This window comes from Macaca fascicularis, chromosome 9, assembly GCF_037993035.2.
Source record: "Macaca fascicularis isolate 582-1 chromosome 9, T2T-MFA8v1.1".
NCBI lineage: Eukaryota > Metazoa > Chordata > Mammalia > Primates > Cercopithecidae > Macaca > Macaca fascicularis.
The window spans coordinates 123,997,471-124,020,889 of record NC_088383.1 but is presented as its reverse complement, the minus strand read 5'-3'; the positions used below and the strand labels follow the sequence as shown (position 1 = coordinate 124,020,889).

At 35.1% G+C, this 23,419-nt stretch overlaps 1 protein-coding gene and 1 non-coding gene across 3 annotated transcripts in view; one reads left to right on the top strand and one right to left on the bottom strand.

Moving 5' to 3' along the window:
• Positions 1 to 4,761: 4,761 nt before the first annotated feature.
• Positions 4,762 to 23,419, bottom strand: part of TRUB1 (TruB pseudouridine synthase family member 1) — a 41,079-nt gene continuing 22,421 nt past the window's right edge. The window contains exons 5-8 of one of the 2 annotated variants that reach the window (XM_005566512.5): positions 13,268 to 13,340; positions 11,419 to 11,558; positions 9,018 to 9,074; positions 4,762 to 8,285 (exon numbers count right to left, since the gene is read on the bottom strand). In XM_005566512.5, the coding sequence (XP_005566569.3) occupies positions 8,026 to 8,285; positions 9,018 to 9,074; positions 11,419 to 11,558; positions 13,268 to 13,340 (530 nt within the window). In that variant the 3' untranslated portion in view covers positions 4,762 to 8,025. Of the gene's footprint in view, positions 8,286 to 9,017; positions 9,075 to 11,418; positions 11,559 to 11,816; positions 12,999 to 13,267; positions 13,341 to 23,419 lie in introns of those variants that run through there. The other variant, XM_074002846.1, reaches the window with a different exon arrangement.
• Positions 14,145 to 14,252, top strand: LOC123566976 (U6 spliceosomal RNA). Its single transcript, XR_006689689.2, has one exon. It is a non-coding gene; the product is annotated as a U6 spliceosomal RNA (small nuclear RNA).

The window sequence follows — 23,419 nt, the reverse complement described above, 5'->3', positions numbered from 1 at the left end:
TGTTTTAAGAAACTGCCACAGCCACCGTAAGCGTAAGCACCTGACTCCCGATCAGTCATCAGTAAGAAAAGACCTTCCACCAGCAAAAAGATTATGACTCACTGAATGCTCAAATGACCATTAGCATTTTTTAGTAATAAAGCATTTTAAAATTAAGGTACTTTTTTTTAAGACATAACACTATTGAACACTTTATATAATAGACTACAGTGTCGTATAAGCAAAACTTTTATATGCACTGGGAAGCCAAAAGACTTGTGTGACTCACTTTATTGTGATATCCACTTCTTGCATATTTGTATTTTTGTGGTGGTCTGCAACCAAACCCACAATATCTCCAAGGTATGCCTGTACTAGCTATCCCTTTACAGAAAATGTTTGCTGATCCCAGCCAACAGCAGTAAGGTAAAAACAAATAACAACAAACCAATATATTATAGGATTTCTAACATGTAAAATTATATGTATAAAAACAATAGCATAAAAATTAGGAGACAGAAATGAAAATATACTATTGTAAGGTTTCTACATTACACATGAGGTTGTAAAATACTGTTTGAAGGTAATCTGTGATAAGTTAAATATGTATATTATAAATCCTATATAAAACAGAAAAAAATTTTAAGAGGTATAACTAAAAAGCCAATAGATATAATGAAATACAAAAAAAGTATTCAGTACTAAAGAAAATGGTCAAAGATGAAAAAAGAACAATGAAAAGATGGCTCACATATAAAACAAATGAAAAGATGGTATAGCAAATCAAACCATGTCTATAATTACATTAAATGTAAACGGCCTAAACATTCCAATGAGAAGATTGAGATTATCAGATTAAATAATAAATTAAGACCCAGACATAACAAATTTATAAGAATGGAAATCATGTATTTTATGTTCATGTATTTTATATTCTCTCACTGTAATGAAATTAAACATCAACCAGAGAATTTTATATAGAAAATCCTCTAATATTCAAAAAGTAAATGATATACTTCTAAGTAATAGGTAAAGTGAAATATCATAATGGAAATTATTTTAAATTGAATGACAACTTATTGTAACTTATGAGATGCAGCTAAAGCAGTGCTCAAGGAAAAACTGGTAACATTAAATGCTTAAGTTTGAAAAGAAGTGACCTAAGCCTCTACTTTAAAACTAGAAAAAGAGCAAGTTAAACCTCAAGCTAGCTCCCTGAACTATACACTTAAAATGGTGAATTCCATTGCTTATAAATGTGACGTTAAAAAAAATTCCTTTAAAAAATAATTGAACTTAAAAGGAAATTCACCAGGGTCCAAAATAAAGAACACTCTGAAAACCAGAGTGATAAACACACTTGTTGATGCTACAGCAATCCAGGTAGTGGGAAAGGGAGGCACGATTTACTCCTCTCTGTAACCAAAGGGTTTGCATTTTAAGTGGGGATGGAAATGAAGAGGTAGGTTTTGGAACTGTGATACTCGCAAACACAGACATAAAACTGGCACCCTTAAAGGACTATACATTTAATATAATGGTAGACTACAACACAATTTACCACAAACATAGGGCAAAAACAAGGAAGCTTTTCTTTATTGACTTAGGCTTTAAATTAAACAAAATACAACACAACAATAACAAAACACCTCTGCAATGATCATTTACGATAAGGATTTTTGGAACAGCAGTATCTCTGGTGTGCCTAGCAGAAACAATCCCAAAATCTCTCTGGAAGGACACTCTCAACCCATGCACACACACTCCCATAAAGTCTCACTGAATTAACTCATAATCCAAGTTCGCAACACAAAGAACACAAGGCAGGACACAGTCTTCCTTGGCTGAGAATGGGGAGATTCAACAAGCAATATTAGAGCATACTCCCTAAGAATTCCAGATAACTGAGTTAACAGAGACTATTAGGACTAAATAGACAATAAGACTAAATAGACTAATAGACTACATAGAAAATGAGACTAAAAAATACACATAAAGAAAAACTCTAAGAAATCAGAGAAGATAAAGTAAACATGTGCCTAAATGGTTCAGATGAAAACGTAAAATACTTTGTGGTGATAAGGATGTGGAACCATCAGAATTCTCATACACTGGTGGTACAGCAACTTTGAAAAACTGCTTGCAGTATCTACTAAAGTTTAACATATGTATACTCTGTAACCTAGATTCCAGTCTTAGAAATATCCATCAGAGGCAGGTCATGGTAGCTCACGCCTGTAATCCCAGCATTTTGGGAGGCTGAGGCAGACAGATCACCTGAGGTCAGGAGTTTGAGACCAGCCTGGTCAATATGGTGAAACCCTGTCTCTACTAAAAATACAAAAAAATTAGCTGGGTGTAGTGGCATGTGCCTTTATTTCCAGCTACTCGGGAGACTGAGGCATGAGAATTGCTTGAACCTGGGAGGCAGAGGTTGCAGTGAGCCGAGATTGCACCATCCAGTCTGGGCAGCAGAGAGAGACTCTGTCTAAAAAAAAAAAAAAAAAATTCCAACAGAAATGTGTGCATGTTTACCAGGAGACAAGTGCTAGATTGCTCATAGAGTATTATTTAAAATAGTCAAAACTGAAAGCTAACCAAGTGTCCATCATTCAGTAAAATAGATCGATAGTGGTAATAACTGAATAATACTAAAAAATGACAATGAACAGGAAGTGGGGCCTTTGGGAGGTAATTAAATTTAGACAAGGTCATGAGGTTGGAGCCACCATGATGGGGTCAGCATCCCTCTAAGAGGAGGAAGAAAGACAAAGCTTCCTCCCTCGGCCATGTGAGGACACAATGAGAAGGTAGCCCTCTCCAAGCCAGGGAGATGGCCCTCACAAGAACCCAACCACACACTAACACCCCGATCTCAGACTTCCAGCCTCCAAAACTCTGAGAAACAAGTATGTTAAGTCACTCAATCTATGACATTTTGTCATAGCAGCCCAAGCTAAGACAGCCAAAATATGGAAGAACCTCATGAATATAACTTTGTGCAAAAGAAGCCAGACATAAAAGAATACATATCACATACTTCTATTTATATGAAGCACAAAAACAGACAAAATTACTAATCTACATTGTTACATGAAACACTAATCTATAATCTTGATGAAGCAGTAGAGGATTCTGGAGGCCTTAGTGATGTTCTGTTTCTTGACTTGTTTGCTGAATATAGACATGTTTGGTTTGTGAAAATTCACTAAGCTATACAGTTATGTGTGACTTTCTGTACGTATATTAAATACCAAAGTAAAAAAAAAATACATTTTACTAAAACCTTAATGAAAGAGTAAGACAACACACGAAAAAAGAAGAGGCAGATTTTGGAGGAAAAAAACCTGGTGTAGAAATAAAAACAAAAGGCCAGGGCAGTGACTCACGTCTGTAATCCAAAACTTTGGGAGGCCGAGGTGAGAGGATCACATGATGTCAGGAGTTCAAGACCAGCCTGGCCAACATGGTGAAACCTCATCTCTACTAAAAATACAAAAATAAAAAAATTAGCTGGGCATGGTAGTGCACGTCTGTAATCCCAGCTACTCAGGAGGCTGAGGCAGGAGAACCGCTTGAACCCAGGAGGTGGAGGTTGCAGTGAGCTGAGATTGCGCCACTGCACTCCAGCCTGGACAACAGAGTGAGTCTCTGTTTCAAAATAAATAAATAAATAAATAAATATAAAACACAAGAGTGACTGGAATAAATATATGATTGTTAAACAGTAAATAAAAATAGGAAAAGGCATTCATTATCTGGAAAAGAGATTGGAGGAAATTCCCCAGTATGCAGCATAGTGGGATAAAGAGATGGAAAATACGAAAGAGTAATTAGATATACAATAAAACAAAAAGACTTAAATAGGATTACTAGCTGGAAGAGATGCAATATCCAAAGAAATGAAGGATGGGAATTCTCCAGAACTGATCAATATAAAAGTTCAGGTTCATGAGGAATGAGTTCCTGAGCAAAATAATTACTAATTCTCTACACTTGGAAGCCTAATATTTTAGTGTTGGAGAGATTCTTCGAGATGGACTAGTCTGTCTCCTTTGTTGTAAGGATAAGGAAACTGAGACCCAAACAGATTAAGTGATTCACCTAGGATCAAAAAGTTGACTAATGGTAAAGATAGAAATAAAGTTAATATGCTGCATTTTAAGGGTTATGGATGACAAAAGCAAAATAATCCCCCAACTTCAACTTTCCGACCAGTATCACTATTTATAGCAGTAATGTGGAGATATGCCTGTTCATAAAGAGAATTTAGCCCACACATTAACAAATGAAGGCACTGCTGATTCAACTACCTTAACAAATTTGCTTAATAAATAGTATTTAATGAAGAATTAGGACAAACTAGAGCTCTGCCCATACATTCCTTAGAGAAAGAAATTGTTTCAAGACAATCCCTCTTTAAATTTAACTACAAGGCCATTATACTCATTTCAGTGCATAAACCTCGTATCTATTATCTTTTTTTCTATTTAAATGTTTTAGCATTTTACAGTGCTTTTGAATTACATCTTTTTCTATAATATACATCATGATATAAGGTAAATTACTTACTTTCTTTAAAACAGAACAATTCACCATCTAATTGAACCTCAAAATGTTCATTGTAACTGATACAAATTTCAAACTGGTCAGGGGACATAAAATGTACTGAAGATCTGATACAAAGCACTCTTATTTAATACAGTAAATCATTTCTGATGATGAGTCAATGGTTTGTTTTAATTCAAGTATTTAAGAAAAAAAAGACCTAGTCAGTACAGGTAGAGGAAAGTATGTTTAGCCTTTATTCGCATTTCAAAACTTTGAATTTGCAAAGAGCAAATTTCTATTACATAAAGGTCCTGGATTTTAAGACTATAAATAAAATAATTCTATGACTTTTAACAACTTTTAAGACAATATTTTTCAAATATAAAAACCTTAAAGTGTCAAAATGAAGTGATTTGGTATGTTCCAGGTTGAAACATTTTCAGATTTTTAAAACCTTTTACCGTTTTCTTACAAGTAAAACAACTTTATTACGTCATGAAGGTTTAGACCTAGAAAAATATAAGACACAGAAATTTCTTGAATATTTTGACAAAAATGAAAAAAAAAATTCAGTTGGAATTTAAATACCAGACTATCAGGGAAAACTAATTTGTTTTATGAATGAATCTTGAACTTTTCAGAGTATCTCAATCAGTTTCAACTGCTTGTAAGAGCGATAAGATTTTAAAGTTTCAATAAATTTTAAACTTTTCATACTTATTAATCTGACAACGATAAAAGGGGAAGAATTATTAGAATTGCAAATTTAGTTACCAAAAATGAAAATTAAAACTATAGTTAGCAAAAATGAAAATTAAATCTAAAAGGACAACAGACCATGAAAAATCCTTCTATCAAGTATTTACAACACAAATAACTCATGCAAATATGTACATAAATCATTAAGATATTTATATAAATGAACAAAGTATACATATAAATCACATAAAAGCAAATCAGAAAAACTTTGATTTCTCTCCTATATTTACTAAATTAGAAACAACATATAAAACCCCTACTCAAATGGTAACACTGTAAAATGTTACAACTCTTTGGGAATGCAATAAGGCAAACATAAGTCATAAAGTTCTTCATATTATTTCACTAAATAATCCCCCTCCCAGGAATTTATCATAATCAAATTTAAAACTACTTAAGTATTCAGCAATAGATAAATAAGAGTATGAAGTAATATAATTAAAATAATCATTATCACAACTAAATACATATAGATAATATCAAATGAAAAAGTCAATTTAAAAGTGTAGGTGCCTTAAGACTATGTGAACAACAAAAAGGAAAACAGTAATATAAAAATTTAAATTCTAAAGTTACTACATTAAGATGGTAGAGATAACAGTAATTTTCCCATTTGGCAAAATTTCCTTCAGTTTTAAATATAAAAGAAAAAGGGTGACTATCATTTTTAAAAAATTGTCAACAATCTCTACTCCCTCTATTAGTAAACTCTATGTGTCAATTTTTAAGTTGAAAAATACAGCAGAAATACCTCCGATGTGTTCTAAAACCTAAGTATTTTTCTATTTGGACTTTAACTTGCAATGGAAGAGGACATACTGTAACCTGTACCATTCCAACAGGCAGGCGCAGCCACTGCCACCTTTGGTTGACACACACTGTGGGGCACCGGATATGAACAGTTTTAAAACTGCACATTTTCATTTTATGACATTGTGTGTTTGGTATGTCATGTTAATGCATCATGGTATTAACATTCTTTTTCCTTACAATTTTGTCTTATACTAAGAATTGTTTTAATGTTTTCATTTAAAATATGTTGCCAATATGCTGAAAATGCTGTACTGATGCATATATAATATTTTACATTGAGTTTAAATTGGGTTAAGCACAAATAAAACTACTTTAGTTTACATATTTTAAATTTCAGAGTTAGAGATGACAAAGTAGAAAAACACCTTTAAAAAGAAAAAGCATAAACATCTAAAAACTTGTATTTTATGAAATTTCTCATGAGTCTTCCTTTTGAAACCGTATTTGAGTAAAGGAAGAGGGATTTAATGTTTCCACAGACTGGCTGCATAATATATTGCTTTCCCACAACAAAAATATGAAGCACTCATTATATATGAAGTTTACTATTATAATATGGCTGCATTTAAAAAATTATGGTAAAGAGGGATAGGGAACTTTCAGAAAGCTATCTGAATGAAAATGTTTGAGAAGAACTGTTTTTAAATATTTAGAGCAGAAGAGATTAGCTGGAAATGCAGGGCAGCCATCTCAGCATCTATTTATATCTCTGGAAAGAGCAAACAAAAGAAACAATGTCATCGGGATAACGCCCTATAGAGAGATTTAAATAAATACTAAAGAATAAAGTTTTTAGTTGAAGACACATTCTTTACATTTTAAAAATGATGTTACTTAATAACTTGGTACAAAGTGCTTAACCACGTTGAAATTACCATGAACATATCTCATAGCTGCCAAAATACAAAACTATAGGAGCTGTCTTCTGCTCTAAAGGTAGGAAGGTGACTTCAATTATTAGTCTTCTACTTACATCCTGTTAGTAGTAGCAGTAATAATTTGGTTCATTTACAAATATTATCAAAGTTTATTCATTTCCAAGATCTAAACTAACACAGGTATTACTAGATGATGGCCATTTTATCAAAGAAATGTTTTTAATAATAAACTCTCTAAAACACAAGAAAGAGATCAATAATGGCCACTTTAAACAACTTAAAGAATTTCATTAAAATGAAGCCACCAGGAAGCCTAAATAAAGTAAAAATAACACTAAATTATGTTCATTTTTGTGAAACTAAAGAAACATGGAGCTCACACATTTTTTCTTTGATTAGAAACTTGTTCAACTTTTTCACAAGACACAAGACAGATCAAATTCAGAAAGTTAATTTTTCTGAATCTAATCATATTCATATTTTCACAATACAAAAAATCCTAAAAGAACATTCCACAGCCGGGCGCGGTGGCTCACGCCTGTAATCCCTGCACTTTGGGAGGCCGAGGCGGGCGGATCACGAGGTCAGGAGATCGAGACCATCCTGGCTAACACGGTGAAACCCCGTCTCTACTAAAAATGCAAAAAATTAGCCGGGCGAGGCGGCGGGCGCCTGTAGTCCCAGCTACTCGGGAGGCTGAGGCAGGAGAATGGCGTGAACCCGGGAGGCGGAGCTTGCAGTGAGCCGAGATCGCGCCATTGCACTCCAGCCTGGGCGACTAAGCGAGACTCTGTCTCAAAAAAAAAAAAAAAAAAAAAAAAAGCACATTCCACAACACAGCAAACAACTGAGCAACTGCAAGGCCATTTATAATGCATAGCAAATAAATTATATGCTATTGAAACTGTAAATGATGGACGTTTTTCTTCATGCAAAAAAAGAAAAGTTAGAAATATTGTTTGTCTTTTGAATGTAGCTTGTCATTCTGCATCTGCACACAGGATTCAAATGTCAACTAGAAAATGATGATATTCCCAGGTCAATCTCAACACGTCTTAATTACATCATCTTCTCCCTTTGGCTCATTTAGAGTTATATATTCACAGCTCAAAACCTGTTCATTAGACTTCTCAGGTTTTGATTTTTTAAGTGCCAGCTCTGCTGGGAAAAGAGATGAGCAATGCTCAAGAGACTGTGCAATGTCATCAATTGTCCATTTGTCTTCAGGAAGGGCATGTTCTTCTAGCGTAAATGGTCCCTGTTTGGTTCGGGTCAGCTCTAGCACATTGGCACAGGAAGACAGTTCTATGGCAACAAAAGGTGGAGAAAAAATCCAGAAGATAATTGATTCAGTATTTCATAGTCTATAATTGTTCAAATGACCGTACTCAATTCAAATCTCTCAAAATCACCTAAAAGCACGAGTATAATAATCTAAGAACCAAGAGCCCTGAGATAAAGAAATGATTAAGTAGCAAAATAATACTTAATAATCCACCTTATAAGCTGCTTTAAAATCAACAAAGAACTTGCACACGTTTCTGTTATTTAATTCATGCAGCAGCCCCATGAAGATTACCCTCACTTCACAGATGAGATCGTATGACCTGTCCAGTGCAACAGCTGCCAGTAAATGGCACAGCCAGAACCGAAACCTTCTGGCTGTTTATAAAGACTGCGGCTTCCAGTTCAAAACAATTTGAAAATAACTTTTAGAAGGTTAAATCTTTTTTTTTCCCTATCCCTAGTTTGAGTTAAAATCTTTTGTACTTGAAAAGATGTTGGCCCTAAGTTCATTATTCCTGTCTTCATTTTCTGTTCTCTGTTTCTCTTCTTTCCCATTACAAGCATTTCACTGCAGCTGCTGAGGCTGATAATTGCAAGCCAGAAACCTACAATGCTTTTAAAGCTGAAGGCAGCAAGAGTTCAGTTCCTAAGGCCAGTATTCAGAAATAAGAAAAACGGAAAATTCCCTCTTCCCATTGAAAAGGAGTATTGCTCTCTAAATGATAATTCATAATTCATTTTTATGCTTACCTTTTCCAATGTCACTGACCAAGCTTCTGATATAAAAACCTCCTCCACATTCAACATCTGGAATGTTAACAGTGACATAGTAAATTGCTAACCTCCTATGAAATCCACTTTACATAGAAATGATGCCCCTAAACAAATGTAAAAATGCACTATGCAAACAATTGAGTGATAAAATATTTATGCACTAAAACATAAATTATTCATCCAGTAGCATATGTGTTTGTGAGATTGAAAAGTCAGAGTGTGGAGAAAGCAAACAGCAGAAACTCATGAACACATTTTAAATTAACTGGCAAGTCATACCACTTTAATACTTCAGCCTTGTTCATTTAATAGGTTTTAAATAGTTAGAAATCTCAGCTTTGCTATCATGAGCTGTAGATTTTTAAAAATATTTTCAGATTTGTATGCCTTGTTCATTTAATAGGTTGTAAACGGTTAGAAATGGTAGCTTTGCCATCATGAGCTGTAGATTTTTAAAATATTTTCTGATTTGTACATTCAAAAAGAATACAACCAACCAACCAACCAAAAACCCCTTTTCACAGTGACAAGAATTATGTTTGGGGTACTGCACTACACATGAAGAACTCAGTTTATTTAAATGTTCTCTTGGAAATACTCCTGAAGAAATCATAAAACAACTTAAAATTATACAATGTCCCAGAACTGAATGTAAATCTAAATATCTTCTTAACACAAGTTTATTGGTTAAGAACAGGGCTCTCCGTTATTTTTATTCATCAGCAAGACTTCCTGAAAAGAGCTGCCACATTTCCACACAAAATGACTACATTCTAGCTGCTTCAAGTCTTACTGGTACAAATAAAGTCATTTGGGAGAATTAATCAAAACTCACCACCTGGGGATTTTAATCACCCCCCGCTTTCTTCAGTCAGCTCATGGTTGGGGGCCACTGCTGAGATTAAAAGTGGGCACTGGGATGAAATGCAGGTGTGCTAGCATTCTTGCATGATATTTGGCTTGAGTGAAAAGATAGCTCTTTTGGCCTGTTACGCTCTCCCTAGTCAATAAAGTATTTCTGACTTAAATGCAATCTGAAAAACCTGAGTTTTTCTTGCTTTCATAGAGAATATCTACTCTGCCAAACCAGCTGCTTCATTTTCATGGAATGGAGCACAACCTTTTTAAGCGTGTTTTTTTCATTATCTGTCAAATATTTTAGAAGCAGGAACTTGAAGAGACAAAGTGACTTTTTTTTCTAATGATACAAAACCATATCCTGCAGAAACATAACACAGATAAAACAATAGTGCCCATCAAAAAAAGCAATACAGTTTAGATTAAAAGATTTGGGGACATTATTTTTAAAAGGAATTCTATTCAATCCACTGTGAAATTAAGGGTAGGCCCAATTTAAAGGAGTCTGAGGATTAAGAACTACAGCTTTGGATTCTTCACAGATCTTACATGTTAACAACTTTCTGCAGCCAGATCATAAAATTTCCAAACAACAGAAATGAACTTTTTAGTGTTTACATTTATTTCAAATATGTATTAGAAATTAAAATTTGGCCGGGCGCGGTGGCTCAAGCCTGTAATCCCAGCACTTTGGGAGGCCGAGACGGGCGGATCACAAGGTCAGGAGATCGAGACCATCCTGGCTAACACGGCGAAACCCCGTCTCTACTAAAAAACACAAAAAATTAGCCGGGCGAGGTGGCGGCGCCTGTGGTCCCAGCTACTCGGGAGGCTGAGGCAGGAGAATGGCGGGAACCCGGGAGGCGGAGCTTGCAGTGAGCTGAGATCTGGCCACTGCACTCCAGCCTGGGCGACAGAGCGAGACTCCGTCTCAAAAAAAAAAAAAAAAAAAAAGAAATTAAAATTCATAACTTGAATTTAAAATGTGACTATGTATTCAAGAATACATTTCTGACTTACCCGTTTTTTCCATATTTGCAGGATCTTTAATAAGTTATAGGTGGTGAAGAAGGGGGTGAGGGGTTTCTTGTCCAAAAACTAAAAATGCTTTGTTTTCAATGGAAAACTAATGTCAATTCTAAAACTGAATGTATGGGGTACTAGCCAAGGAAAAGCATCCAAAAGATAATAAAAACTAAAATTTAAAAAGTATATACTCCTTACCTACTCTTCTCTATAGAGATCTAAAGTATGTTACTTTCAACTTTCTAGTAAGATAACATAGTACAATACATGAAACAGTCAGCCTAGTTAGAAAGGCATTTCTCAACCTCCATATAGCTACAGGTGTCTCATTAAATGTGTTACCAAAAAAGTATGAAGAAATCCTAACTTTCCTTAAATTCAAATTTTAAAAAATCTCCAACATCCTACAGATCTATTAAAATGACACAAAAGTAGCCAAATACAAATCAAAAGTACATGTAAATACAAATGATTTCTAATTTCTCCATCTTACCTAATGTGAAAAATGGTGGCTGGAATTTTTGAAGGGAGATACTGTACACTGTCACTGGCCTGGCAGGTTTTGCTTCTACAACTTCACCTCTCTTCATCAAAGTCGAAAGTCTCTGTCCATCTTTCTTTAATGCAGAATAGCTTGTGAGATGAGAGAAGGAGAAAGGAAACGAAAGGAGAGCAAGAATTGAGAGGGATTTGGAAAGATTGAGAGATTATAATTCCAGATTTGGCATGGAAAGGAAGGATGACTGGCAGTGCTTGACAATGAAAATCCTTCTGAAAAATGAATGAATTTTTAATTCTAACCTACTCCATAATGCTGTCATGGATAGAGTTTCTAAATATTTCTAAGGCTGATATAACCTCATTCTGGCACACAATAAGCAGTGTTACCAATTTTATTCTTTAATCATTTTTCTGGAGATGATCTATTCATGTCTTGTCCTTACAAGTCCTCATTCTGTGTTAAAGGCACAAGGAATTTAGTAGACTCTGGTCATAATACTCTCAGCTATATTTCCTTGAAACAATCTGTACTATAATATTCATTTTTATATAAGTTACCAAAACATTTCTAAGAAGGTAATAAGCAAATAATCTACTTAGCGTACCTTAGTTTTTCATGATGAAATTTTACTAGAAAACAAAATCCTTGCAATAATCATAGAAAATACTAAAACAATCTTACACATAAATATAAATAAGTTTAATTTATTTTAACAATGATCCAAAATTATGTTTATGCAGATCTTGCCAAAATTTTTAAATTTTTATATTTGAGGCAAAAATCATGAAAAAGCATCTCCTCAGAGATATTTCAATGTTCCTTAAAAAAACCCAAGCTTTTAAATACAAAATAAATACTAAAATCTAAAAAAAAGTCAGAAACTTATCCTGACATATCCTTTAACCAATTCAGCCATTTTTTTAAAAAAGGCAATTTGCTTGAAATGGTAATGTGGATGAAAATATGGCTACATGGTATTATGATCTGAATGCCAAACCTCCAAATTTATATGCTGAAATCCTAACCCCCAAGGTGATAATATTAGGAGGTGGAGGCTTCTGGGAGGTAACTAGGTCACAGGGTGCAGCCCTCATGAAAGAAATTAGTATGCTTATAAAGGAGGCTCCAGAGAGCTGCCTTGCCCCTTCTACCATGGGAGGATACGGTAAGAAGGTGCCATCTGGGAAGGCATCTCAGGCCTTCACCAGAAACTGAGCCTACTGCACTGTAATCTTGGACTTCCCACCCTCCAGAACAGTGAGAAATAAATTTCTGTTGTTTATAAGCTACCCAGTTTATGTTATTTTTGTTACTGCAGCCCAAACAAACTAAGACAAGCAGTAAAGCAATCTACTTATATTTTTAGTAAGTTGTAACTCTCATCGGTTTCGCTGGTTGCAGAGAACAGTGAAGCAAAAGATTGTGCCCAATAGGAATGGTCTCAGCACCTGACATGCAGTGCACATTAGGACTCCGACTCACAGCTCTGACTTCCCTTCCAGACTGGACTGGTCCCTCCACAACAGTTCTAGGAAAAGAGACATCTCTGGGCTCTAGAACTGCCCTGATGTCTGTGGATAGAATCAGAAAAGCCAATAAATACTGTAATAGGACAGATGCCAGGTTGTGGCCACACTCAGAAACAAAGGAGACCACACTCCACTCCCTCTTAGAGAGTGTTAAAAGCTCCACATCCTGTCTCACCTTTACTTGAACATTTGGCACATCAGATTTAAAACCTGCCTTGCCATATGCTAAGAGGAAACTCGTGTATTTTAACTAGAGTCATGTTACCCATTGGAAAAGAAAACATTTTTCCAAATTTACTAATTGAACTTACAGTGGGGGAACTTGCATTATATTCCCAGTAAATTTCTGTAGAATGCCTTCAATATCTTCTTGTGTTATTTTATCTGCCAAAAATCAACAAAAAAGACACTAAAACAACCACAGAAGTACATGTACTACATTCATAGCACCAACAGCCCTGAAAATTCATTTACAATTTTTTCCAAAAAAGCATGTATTACGGTGTATGTTTTATAGCCAAAATTCTACCTTGTTAAGAAGAATAAAATATACATTAATGAGATAAAAGAGGGAGAAAGTCTTATATTCTCTATTAAAACAATTTCATTTGTTTCCATTTTTCTCCAATAAAAATAATGCAATCATCTTATATATATAATCTCAGTTGGTTCTGACTATGGCCTTAAGAAGATCTGAGGAAAATCCCACATTAGCTATAGAAATGATCCTGCAGTAATTAATAATGAAGTGATCAGAATACAAGCAGCAAAATAATCCCTGTAAGTTCTTTTCTAAGTTTCTCTAGGGATCAAATATTGTAAATAACTTAATGTGGTACTTAACATTAACAGGCATTATCCACATTTTAAGTTTTACCTGGTAAGATTTCAAATCTGTTTTATGTTATGGCAGAAATTTTACACACTCACATTCAACTCTGTTGTCAAGTAAAATTGCATTTATCTGTCCCCCCCAACCTCCCCCTTCTCTATTGTTGGAATTTCTCTCGTTTTACATGAACACTCACAGCCAGCCTCAAAAATAAGCCAGTGCAAAAAAAGAACACACATAAGCAAGGATTTTAGCATGCTTACTAAACAAGCATTTTTTAAACAATGATTTTAGAAAATGTGAATGAAGACATACACATAAAGCTTTTAATATCTTTTACTTAGTCATGTTTTCAGCTTTTGTTTGGTATTGCTTCAAACAAAATGATGCAATATTAAAGCAGAGTTCTAGCATGGCCCCTGAGCAAGGGTGACATGCAAATTAGTGAAGTGTTCCATATTTTACATATTTTATTTTTATTTATCTTTTTTTTGTTTTTTTTGAGACAGGTCTTAATCTGTTGCCCAGGCTGGAGTGCAGTGGTGTGACCTTGGCTCACTGCAACCTCTGCCTCCTGGGTTCAAGCGATTCTCATGCCTCAGCCTCCCAGGTAGCTGGGATTACAGGCGTGTGCCACCACACATTACTACTTTTTGTATTTTTTAGTAGAGTCTGGTTTTCACCATGTTGGCCAGGCTGGTCTCAAACTCCTGACCTCAGGTGTCAGGTGGTCCTCCTGCCTCAGCCTCCCAAAGTTCTGGGATTACAGGCATGAGCCACTGTACCTGACCGTGTTCCATACTTAAAAAAAGAAAAAAAAAAAAAAAGACAAAAAGTACAGTTCTATAATTTTAAAAACTAAAACCTATGATACATTGAAATTCAGAATTTTCATACTCAAAGATGTCTTCATACATATTTCGTATTTAGTAATAAACTAAATCACAGAAGTATTCTATTATCTGTTTAGTTCACACCCAGTGGTAAGAAATTTCAGTGCTTTTACCATTTTGTAGAAAATTTATCTAAATTTTTTATTCTGGTATACGTGTATTAAATTTGATTTTATTTGAACAATATTAAATAAAAACGAGTATGCTTTGAATTACTCTTCCAATACCAGAATTAAAAGTCAGCATGGAATACTATGTCCAGATTTTAATATCAACCCAGCAAGACAGTTTTAACCTCAGTATGACCTTGACCCTTAAAAGCTAAACACAAACAAAAGACTAGAATCTACTAGACTCAAACAGACAGAAGAGCTATAAAACTCAAAAGAATTTCTCTAGCACCTAGCAGCTCCAAAAAGGCAGACCTCAGATAGCTGATCTGTTCATACTGTTTCTCAGATATGATCTCATGATACAGATGAGGATTTTTCTATGAAAAAATTTTGGTCTATGGCAACATTAAGACATTATTACTAGTGGAACCTTAGTTATACAAATGTAAGATTTCCAGATCTAGACAGCCAATGCTGTCACCGAGCTGGCACTTGCTGAAGGAAATGCCACTGCTGACAAAATTGCAATAGTTCACAACTTAGCCACATATTTTTTAAGACAAGGCCAAACAACCTTCTACTTCTGCTAAGCTGGTCTCTTTACTGACACTCCTGCAACTGTGTACTCCTTTGTGCTGCTTTGGTGGCCCTCTTTTGCTGATGTCACCACACACATGATGACAAGATGTGTTCTTTCTCATTCTACTTCTGCCACATTGTCTCTTTCTCTGACTGAACATGTCAAGCATCTGTGGTTTGTGCTATTCACTCTATAATTAATCATACATAATTTTTAACTATTCTCTCTTTCTACATTTATTCTCTCTTCTTTCTACATACTCTATTTCTACACACACACACATACACACACGTAGGTATTATCTCACCAATGAAATTCTAAGCTTCTCAAAGACAAAGATAATTTTTCTTATATAGCATACACTATTAAAATGGCACTCAGGACATCTGCTGAATTTAATTTGCTGAAGAATAATAGAATCTCAAGGCTGAAGGGCATTTGAAAGTCACCTAGGCCAATCATCCATCTGATGTTTGAATTACTAGGCAGCCTACACAGCAAGTTATCTTATAATAAAATCTAAGCTTGTGGTACATGAGTATGTAGTACAAACTGGCTATATCTAAAACATGATATAAGTCCAATCGAAATAATAATAATTGTTCTTATGACATAAGTACAAAGACTCTACTTCCAAAGTATTTAAAAAGAAACAGAATAAAATGTCCACAGTAAATATATCCAATAACTAGGCAGAATAAATATATTTGGTAAAAGAGGTACAAGTGTTGTAGGTAGTTATTTTTTGTTTAGTAAATTAATAAGCCATCAAAGTGACAGCATTCATTTGAAATTAACTTTTTAAAATCATTTTCATAAAATGAATATATACAAGATCATGTTATACATCATTATTTCCTTAAAATTTTACTCTTCCAGTGAACTCACAACATGATAGTTGAGACTTAACTGGACTATAGAGCTAAAACCAATATGATTGAGTTAAAAACCGTATTTGACTATGATAGAGTAACTGTGACTGGATAAATCTTGCCACCATAAACAGCTGTTAAACAGGACAAAATATATTAAGCAACAATTTCTAGACAGACAACAGGCAGCAAGGACCGTAATCCCTGAGGAAAGAGAAACAAAGCAAGTCCCATGATCACTTGCTTTTGTCTGGAGGTGCTTTCTTAACTGTGGGACAGACAGGGGGATAGTCAAAGCACAGTGATCTCACTGAACAGAGATCAGAATCTGAGGAAGTAATGGCAGCTGGAATTTGAGGAAAATACACAGAGAAAGAAATGTCTATGAAGGCCCCCTTGATACTCTGACTAAATTCTAAGCTGTACATACATATATACAGAGTCTCTACAAAATTAACTAAAGAAGTACTACCAAAGTTCTTGCAAGGCTGGGGGATGTTTTAATTTTAACCATCCAGAATGAAGAAACTTTGCTGAATGCACAGGTCATTTGACAGACATCCCAGAAAAGTCATGCTTTAGGAGCAGAGCTAATCTAGACTGGGAAAAAAGTCTACTTTAGAGCCATTCTAATATAAAATCTATACAAAAAACAACTAGAACAAATAAGTGAGTTTAGCAAGGTTGAAAAACACAAGATCAATCTACAAAAATCAATTCCATTTCTATATACTACCAATGAACTACTAGAAACTGAAACTTCAGAATTTGAGGTACTCAGAGATTTCATAAACAAAGGATGTAAAGATCTGATACTGAAAACTACAAAACTATGGCTATAAAAGACCTAAATAAATGAAGAGAGGTATCTTATTTCATGGGTCAGAAGACTCAATATTGTTTAGATGTCAATTCTTCTGAAATTGATCTATAGCTTCAAAACAATCTCAAACTGCCAGCAGGCTTTGGGTGTGTGTGTATAAAAATTGACAAGCTGATTCAAAAATCCATATGGTAATGCAAAGGACCAAGAAAGCAACTTTGAAAAAGAACAAGTTGGAGGGCTAATACTCCTTAATTTAAAGACTTACAAAGCTACAATAATCAAGACAGTGTGGTGGTGGTTTGAAAACTAAATACATCAATGGAATAGAATTAAAAGTCTCGAAATAAAAGTATGCAGATATGGACAACCGTTTTTTGACACAGGTCCAAAGGCAACCATAGAAAGGATAGTCTTTTAAAAAATGGTTACAAAACGATGTACATATGCAAAAAATGACCTTGAATCTATATCTGAAATCATATTCAAAAATTAATTCACAATGGAGAGAGGGGCATAACACTTTTATGATGATAAATATGTTCACTATTTTCATTATAGCTATGATTTTAAAGGTGAACATATATTAATTTTTAAAATTATATATTTTAAATACAGTATTTCTGTATGCCAATTATACTTCTAGAAAGCTGTTTTTAAAAAATAAATAGGGTCTTCAAACTGAATTGCAGTAATGTATTTGGGGTGGTGGGACATCATGGCTGAGCTTGCTCTTGGGTAATTTAGGAAAAGTTATTCGCTCTAAGTTTGATATTCAAAATAAAAGAAAGGTCATAAGGGACTATTATAAACAACTTTATACCAATATTTTTGAAATTTTAGATGAAATGACAAATTCCTAGGAGAAAAAATTATCTATATTGATATAAGCAATAAAAAATAGTATAACCAATAGCTGGTAGAAAAAAATCCAACCCATAGTTTAAAACCTTCCTAACAAAGAAAACTAAAGAACAGATGTCACCCTGTAAATTCTACCAAACATTAGAAAAAAACAGCAGAAATTCGCCCTGAGAATAGAAAAAATGAGAACACCACCCAAACTCTTGTATGAGGTCGTCATAACTTTGATATCAAAACCAGTCCAGGACATAAAAAGAAAAATACATGGTAATCTCACTCAAACACAGATGCAAAAATCCCAAACTAAATATTAGCAAAACAAATGCAACGATTTATATAAAGGATAACACATTACAACTAAGTTGGGTTCATTCCAGAAATGTAAAGTTAGTTTAATATGTGAATAAGGAGAAAAATCAAGAGATACAGGAAAAAATATTTGATAAAATTTAATGTCTGCTAATAATTTTAAAAAACTAGAACTCAGCAAATTAGGAATAAAAGGCAACTTCTTTACTTTGATAAGAAAGCTATTAAAAAAAACCTATAGGGCCGGGTGCGGTGGCTCAAGTCTGTGATCCCAGCACTTTGGGAGGCCAAGGTGGGCGGATCACGAGGTCAGGAGATGAGACCATCCTGGCTAACATGGTGAAACCCCATCTCTACTAAAATTACAAAAAATTAGCCAGGCATGGTGGCTGGCACCTGTAGTCCCAGCTACTCAGGAGGCTGAGGCAGGAGAATGGCGTGAACCCGGGAGGCGGAGCTTGCAATGAGCTGAGATTGTGCCACTGCACTCTAGCCTGGGCAACAGAGCAAGACTCCACCTCAAAAAATAAAAAAAAAACAAAAAACCTACAGAAAAAAATATGTAAGAAATAAGGTAGGAAGAACTTGTTCTTCCAGATAGCAAGATAGTCTAAAACTACAGCAATTAATATAGTCTGGTGTACATATAAGTATAAACGAACTGATCGATGTAAAAAAAAATAGATTTTTTTTTTTAAACAATAGCCTAAGTGGGTACTTGAGTGTAATGAAGGAGAGAACACAAGAGTACTGGGAAAGTGCTGAAGCAACTGGACATCCATGCAGGAAGAAAAGGTGGACTGCAGAGGGAACATGAAAGGCAAAGCAGTAACAGCTTCTAGAACGTAGGAAAATATCTTCATGCTTTAAGAGTCAGAAAAGTTTTCTTAAACAGGACACCAAAAGGACCAACCATAAAGGAGAAGGCCTGATAAGCTGGACTAAATTAAAACTAAGAACTTGTGTTTTTCAAAAGATAAGAGAGGAAAAAGGCAAGCCACAAATTAGGAGAAAATATCTGCAACACACATAACCAAAAGAAGAGAACATATCCAGAGTATATAAAGAACCTACACATCCTCGAATGGAAGGTGCTTAATAAAAAACAAAAACTCATACAAATGTATAAGAAAAAGGCAATTCAAAAGGGAAAGAACAAATAAAAAATGGGTAAGAGACCCGAACAGACAGATAATACACAAAAGAAAATGGTTAGTAAGCCAAAACCACTTGATAAGGTGCTGAATCTCATCAATAATCAAAACCACAATGGAATACAACTACACACTCATCAGAACAGCCAAAATTAAAAACACTATTAATAGCTAAGGATGTGGAGCAAGTGGAATGCTTATGCACTGCTAGTGGAAATGCAAAGTGTTCTAAGTACAATCACTTTGGACAACTGTTTGACAATTTCCAGTACAGTTAAATATACACCCATTCTGTAACCCAGGAACACATGCGCACGCACACACACAAACACACACACACAAATATATGACCTATATTCCATTTGGGTATATACCCAAGGGAAATGACGGTAGAAATATGTCTACCGAAAGGCAGGTATAAAATACACACAGCACTTTATTCACAAAGCCCAAACTGGGACAGTATGTGTGTAGTATATTCACACAGTGGCATATTACATAGCAATAAAAAAGTCCAAAATACTCATACATGTACCAACATGGATCTCAAAAATATACTAAGTGGAAGAATTTAGACACAAAAGGACACATAGTGTTTAATTCTATTTATACTAAATTCAAAAACAGGCAAAACTATGCCTTAGTTTTAAAACCATCTCCATAGTGTTGGACGCTAGAATAGTAGTTATCTTTGCAAAAGGAGGACAGGGTAATGACAGATAGGGCACAAGTGTGGTTTCTAGAAATCTTCTATTTCTTGACTAAGGGTGATAGCTAGCTACACAGATATTTGTTTTGTGAAAATTGATAGAGCTGTACCTTTATTTTTTGTTTCATTTTCTTTACTTGTACAACATTTTATAATGAAAAGTTTAAATACAAACAGCTCTGTAAGAATTTTTATACCTAGCTACACACTAGACCAATTATAGCATATACCCTATTAGTTTACATCACAATTTGAAACTAAATTCAACTCTTGAGCTTACTCCAGGATAAGTCTCAGCAGCCAAACCATATACAGTCCAAAAGGAGCCAGTACTGTTAGATACAACATTAGCTACATCCATTTGAGAAGACCTTGGTAACATCTGATCTCAGGACTAAGGGGTGGTGGTGTTTAGAATAAAAGATTAGCATGAGATTCCACTTTTTTTTTCTACCTTTCTTGCCTCATGGGAGGGACAGAAAAAACTACTCCCATCACAGGGACAGTTAGGCCTTCCCGGACGCTTGGTCCACATCTAGCCTGAGAAGCTATGGTCCTAGTGTCCTGAGCTCAGTGGAGAACAGATGAGCACACTGAAGCTGCGTGTCCTCAGAGACACCAGCAATAGTAGCAGACACTTAATACCTAGACGTGGATGAGAAGACAGCAGCAAAAGGCAGGAAGATGCTGTGCCTTTCCCGGCTTAACTGCAACCATCTTTTCTGAGAATGCCTCTGCTGCCTATCTTTTTTTATTCAAACTCTATATGTCATATATGTCATTCTGTATGCTATATACTACACCAAAAATACACTGAGGACCAAAAGAGACATGGTTTCAGCCCCATGGCTGAAATACACCTGCATGACTATCTGGCAGACATCCTGAAGTCTGGCAGTACACTGGACAATTCTTCACTGTGTTCTACGATCCTCTGTGTTACAGGACATCTGGCATCCCTGGTCTCCACCCATTGAAGGCAGCTGGTGTCACCACCCCACCCAGTCATTGTAACAACTAGAAACACAGTTTTTAATTGACCTGTCAAGAACAACTGATGTTGGATAAAGTAACTCAGTATGCAGTCAATGGCAAGTTAATGTTCTTAAGTCATTTTGTCCTATCTAGACAAATACTATTTTTAACTGTTATGTCAGATAGCTGAAGGCTATCTCAGAGGAATAAGAAAATGAGTCTCTGGCTTAGACTCAAATATCAAAGCATGTAACAGGGCCTTTCCCTTTGTTCTCTATCATAACACTCTATTATTCCTAAATAGCACTTTTCACTATTTACAATTATGCTGTATGTTTGAGTGTTGATCAGGAGTTCAAGACCAGCGTGGCCAACAAAGTGAAACCCCGCCTCTACTACAAATACGAAAAATAGGCAGGCATGGTGACACATGCCTGTAGTCCCAGCTACTCAGGAGGCTGAGGCAGAAGAATTACTTGAACCCGGGAAGCAGAGGTTACAGTGAGCCAAGATCACGCCACTGCACTCCAGCCAAAAGACTTTTAGTGTGCTAGTATCTGTGTGTTTATATATGAATGCACCTACTTTATTATAAATTACTTTTATTTCTTACTTATATTCCATTTACAATATCATATTGATTTTTCTAAATGTATAAGTAAATTCAAGTATCTCTGAATTTTATTTCAGGATAGTAAAGAAGGCATTGTAAGATATTGGTCACAGGTCTCTGTATTAGGTCTCAGAAGGTTGAGAATATTGGTCAGAGTTCTCCATTAGACAGTAAGTTCCTTAAGGACACAGGCTAGGTCTTACATTTATCTATCTTTCCCTTGGTACCTGCGATAGCAGCTTCAACAAATAAAAAAGTATTTGTTGATTTACTGTAAGCACACAGAAAAATCACACCAATCAGCAAAATTCTCTGAGCTCTCATTTTCCGGGACTACAAATACTATTCAATAAACTGTAGGAAGCTCTTCCCTTCACAGTCGAAAAACGTTGTTAGTTTCGCTATGATTTACTGCATCACTACAATGAGATGATCTAACAAACTGAGCTTTCTTTAAGGTAAGTAAATAAGGTGACAAATTACCTAACACAGCATAGAGCTTTTTAAAATTCTAAAATGCTTAAGAATAGGAAGAAGGGATATGTTTAAGTATTTTTGTCACCCTGGTCCCCTTCCAGCATCCTCAGTGAATTACACCATCACGTAACCAATTTTAAAACCCCAAAACCTAGATCATGGTTGACAACTTCCTCACTATCCCATCCAATCAACTAAAAAGCAAGTCTTGCCAGTTTTACTTCCTAATCATGGGAAATTTTTCTAATAGGAAAATTCTGTCTCTACCACTGGCACCCTGGTCCAACCTACCATCATCTTTGCTTGTACTACTATAAGAGCCTCATGACTTGTCTATGAGACCTCCAAATTCATTCTCCTCCAATCAATCCTCATAATCACACTATGAGGTTGCTATCATTATTGTCATTTTGGAGATGAAAAAACTGCAACATAAAGAGACTAAGAAAATTTCAAATTTACGCAGCTAGATAAGGGCAGAGCTAGAAATTAAACCCAGATTTGTTTACTCTAGTGCGCCTTATATTTTTCACCACATGGTACCCCCCCAGCCTTAATTATATTACCCCAGGACTACTATTCTGAATAATAATCATTCTCCTTATTATGGTTTGGTAAATAGAGTCAGAGAAACAGGAAACTTAATTACATAAGTCCTCATGAATCCTTTAGTATACTCCGGAAATCTCTGATGTCCTCTTATTGCCCTATGCCTCCTTAATCTTACAAGTCTTCTGGTTGAAGGTTAAGCTGGTTTTCAATTAAGTGAGGGTCTGCTATTATATGCTAATAATAATAATTCCAAGAATATTTCAACATCTGTTTTTGAAAAGTCTTGAAATAAATCAGCAATTTTTCTTTTCATTATGTTGCCTAATTGAGCAAGATACTAAGCTACATATAAATGTTAACAGAATAAATGAAGCTATTATGAACAACAAAAAGGTTGTCCTCACTACTGCGGCAATACGCAATATGTAATAAGGATAATCAACACAAAACTATAAGGGGGCCAAATGCTGGCTTGCCTACGACTAAGAGATAACAGTAAACAAACAAACAAACTAAAAAGCACAAAGTCCACAAATTGGTGACATAATCATGCAGGTGAACTGACTTAGAAAACTGCAATTGCTGCATTATAAACAGCATAAGCACTGTGAGAGCTGCTAGGAGACCATTTCATTTATCGATCCTTCCTTAGGGTAGTGAAAGAAGGGATAATAGGAAACTTAAGGTGGGCCCCAGT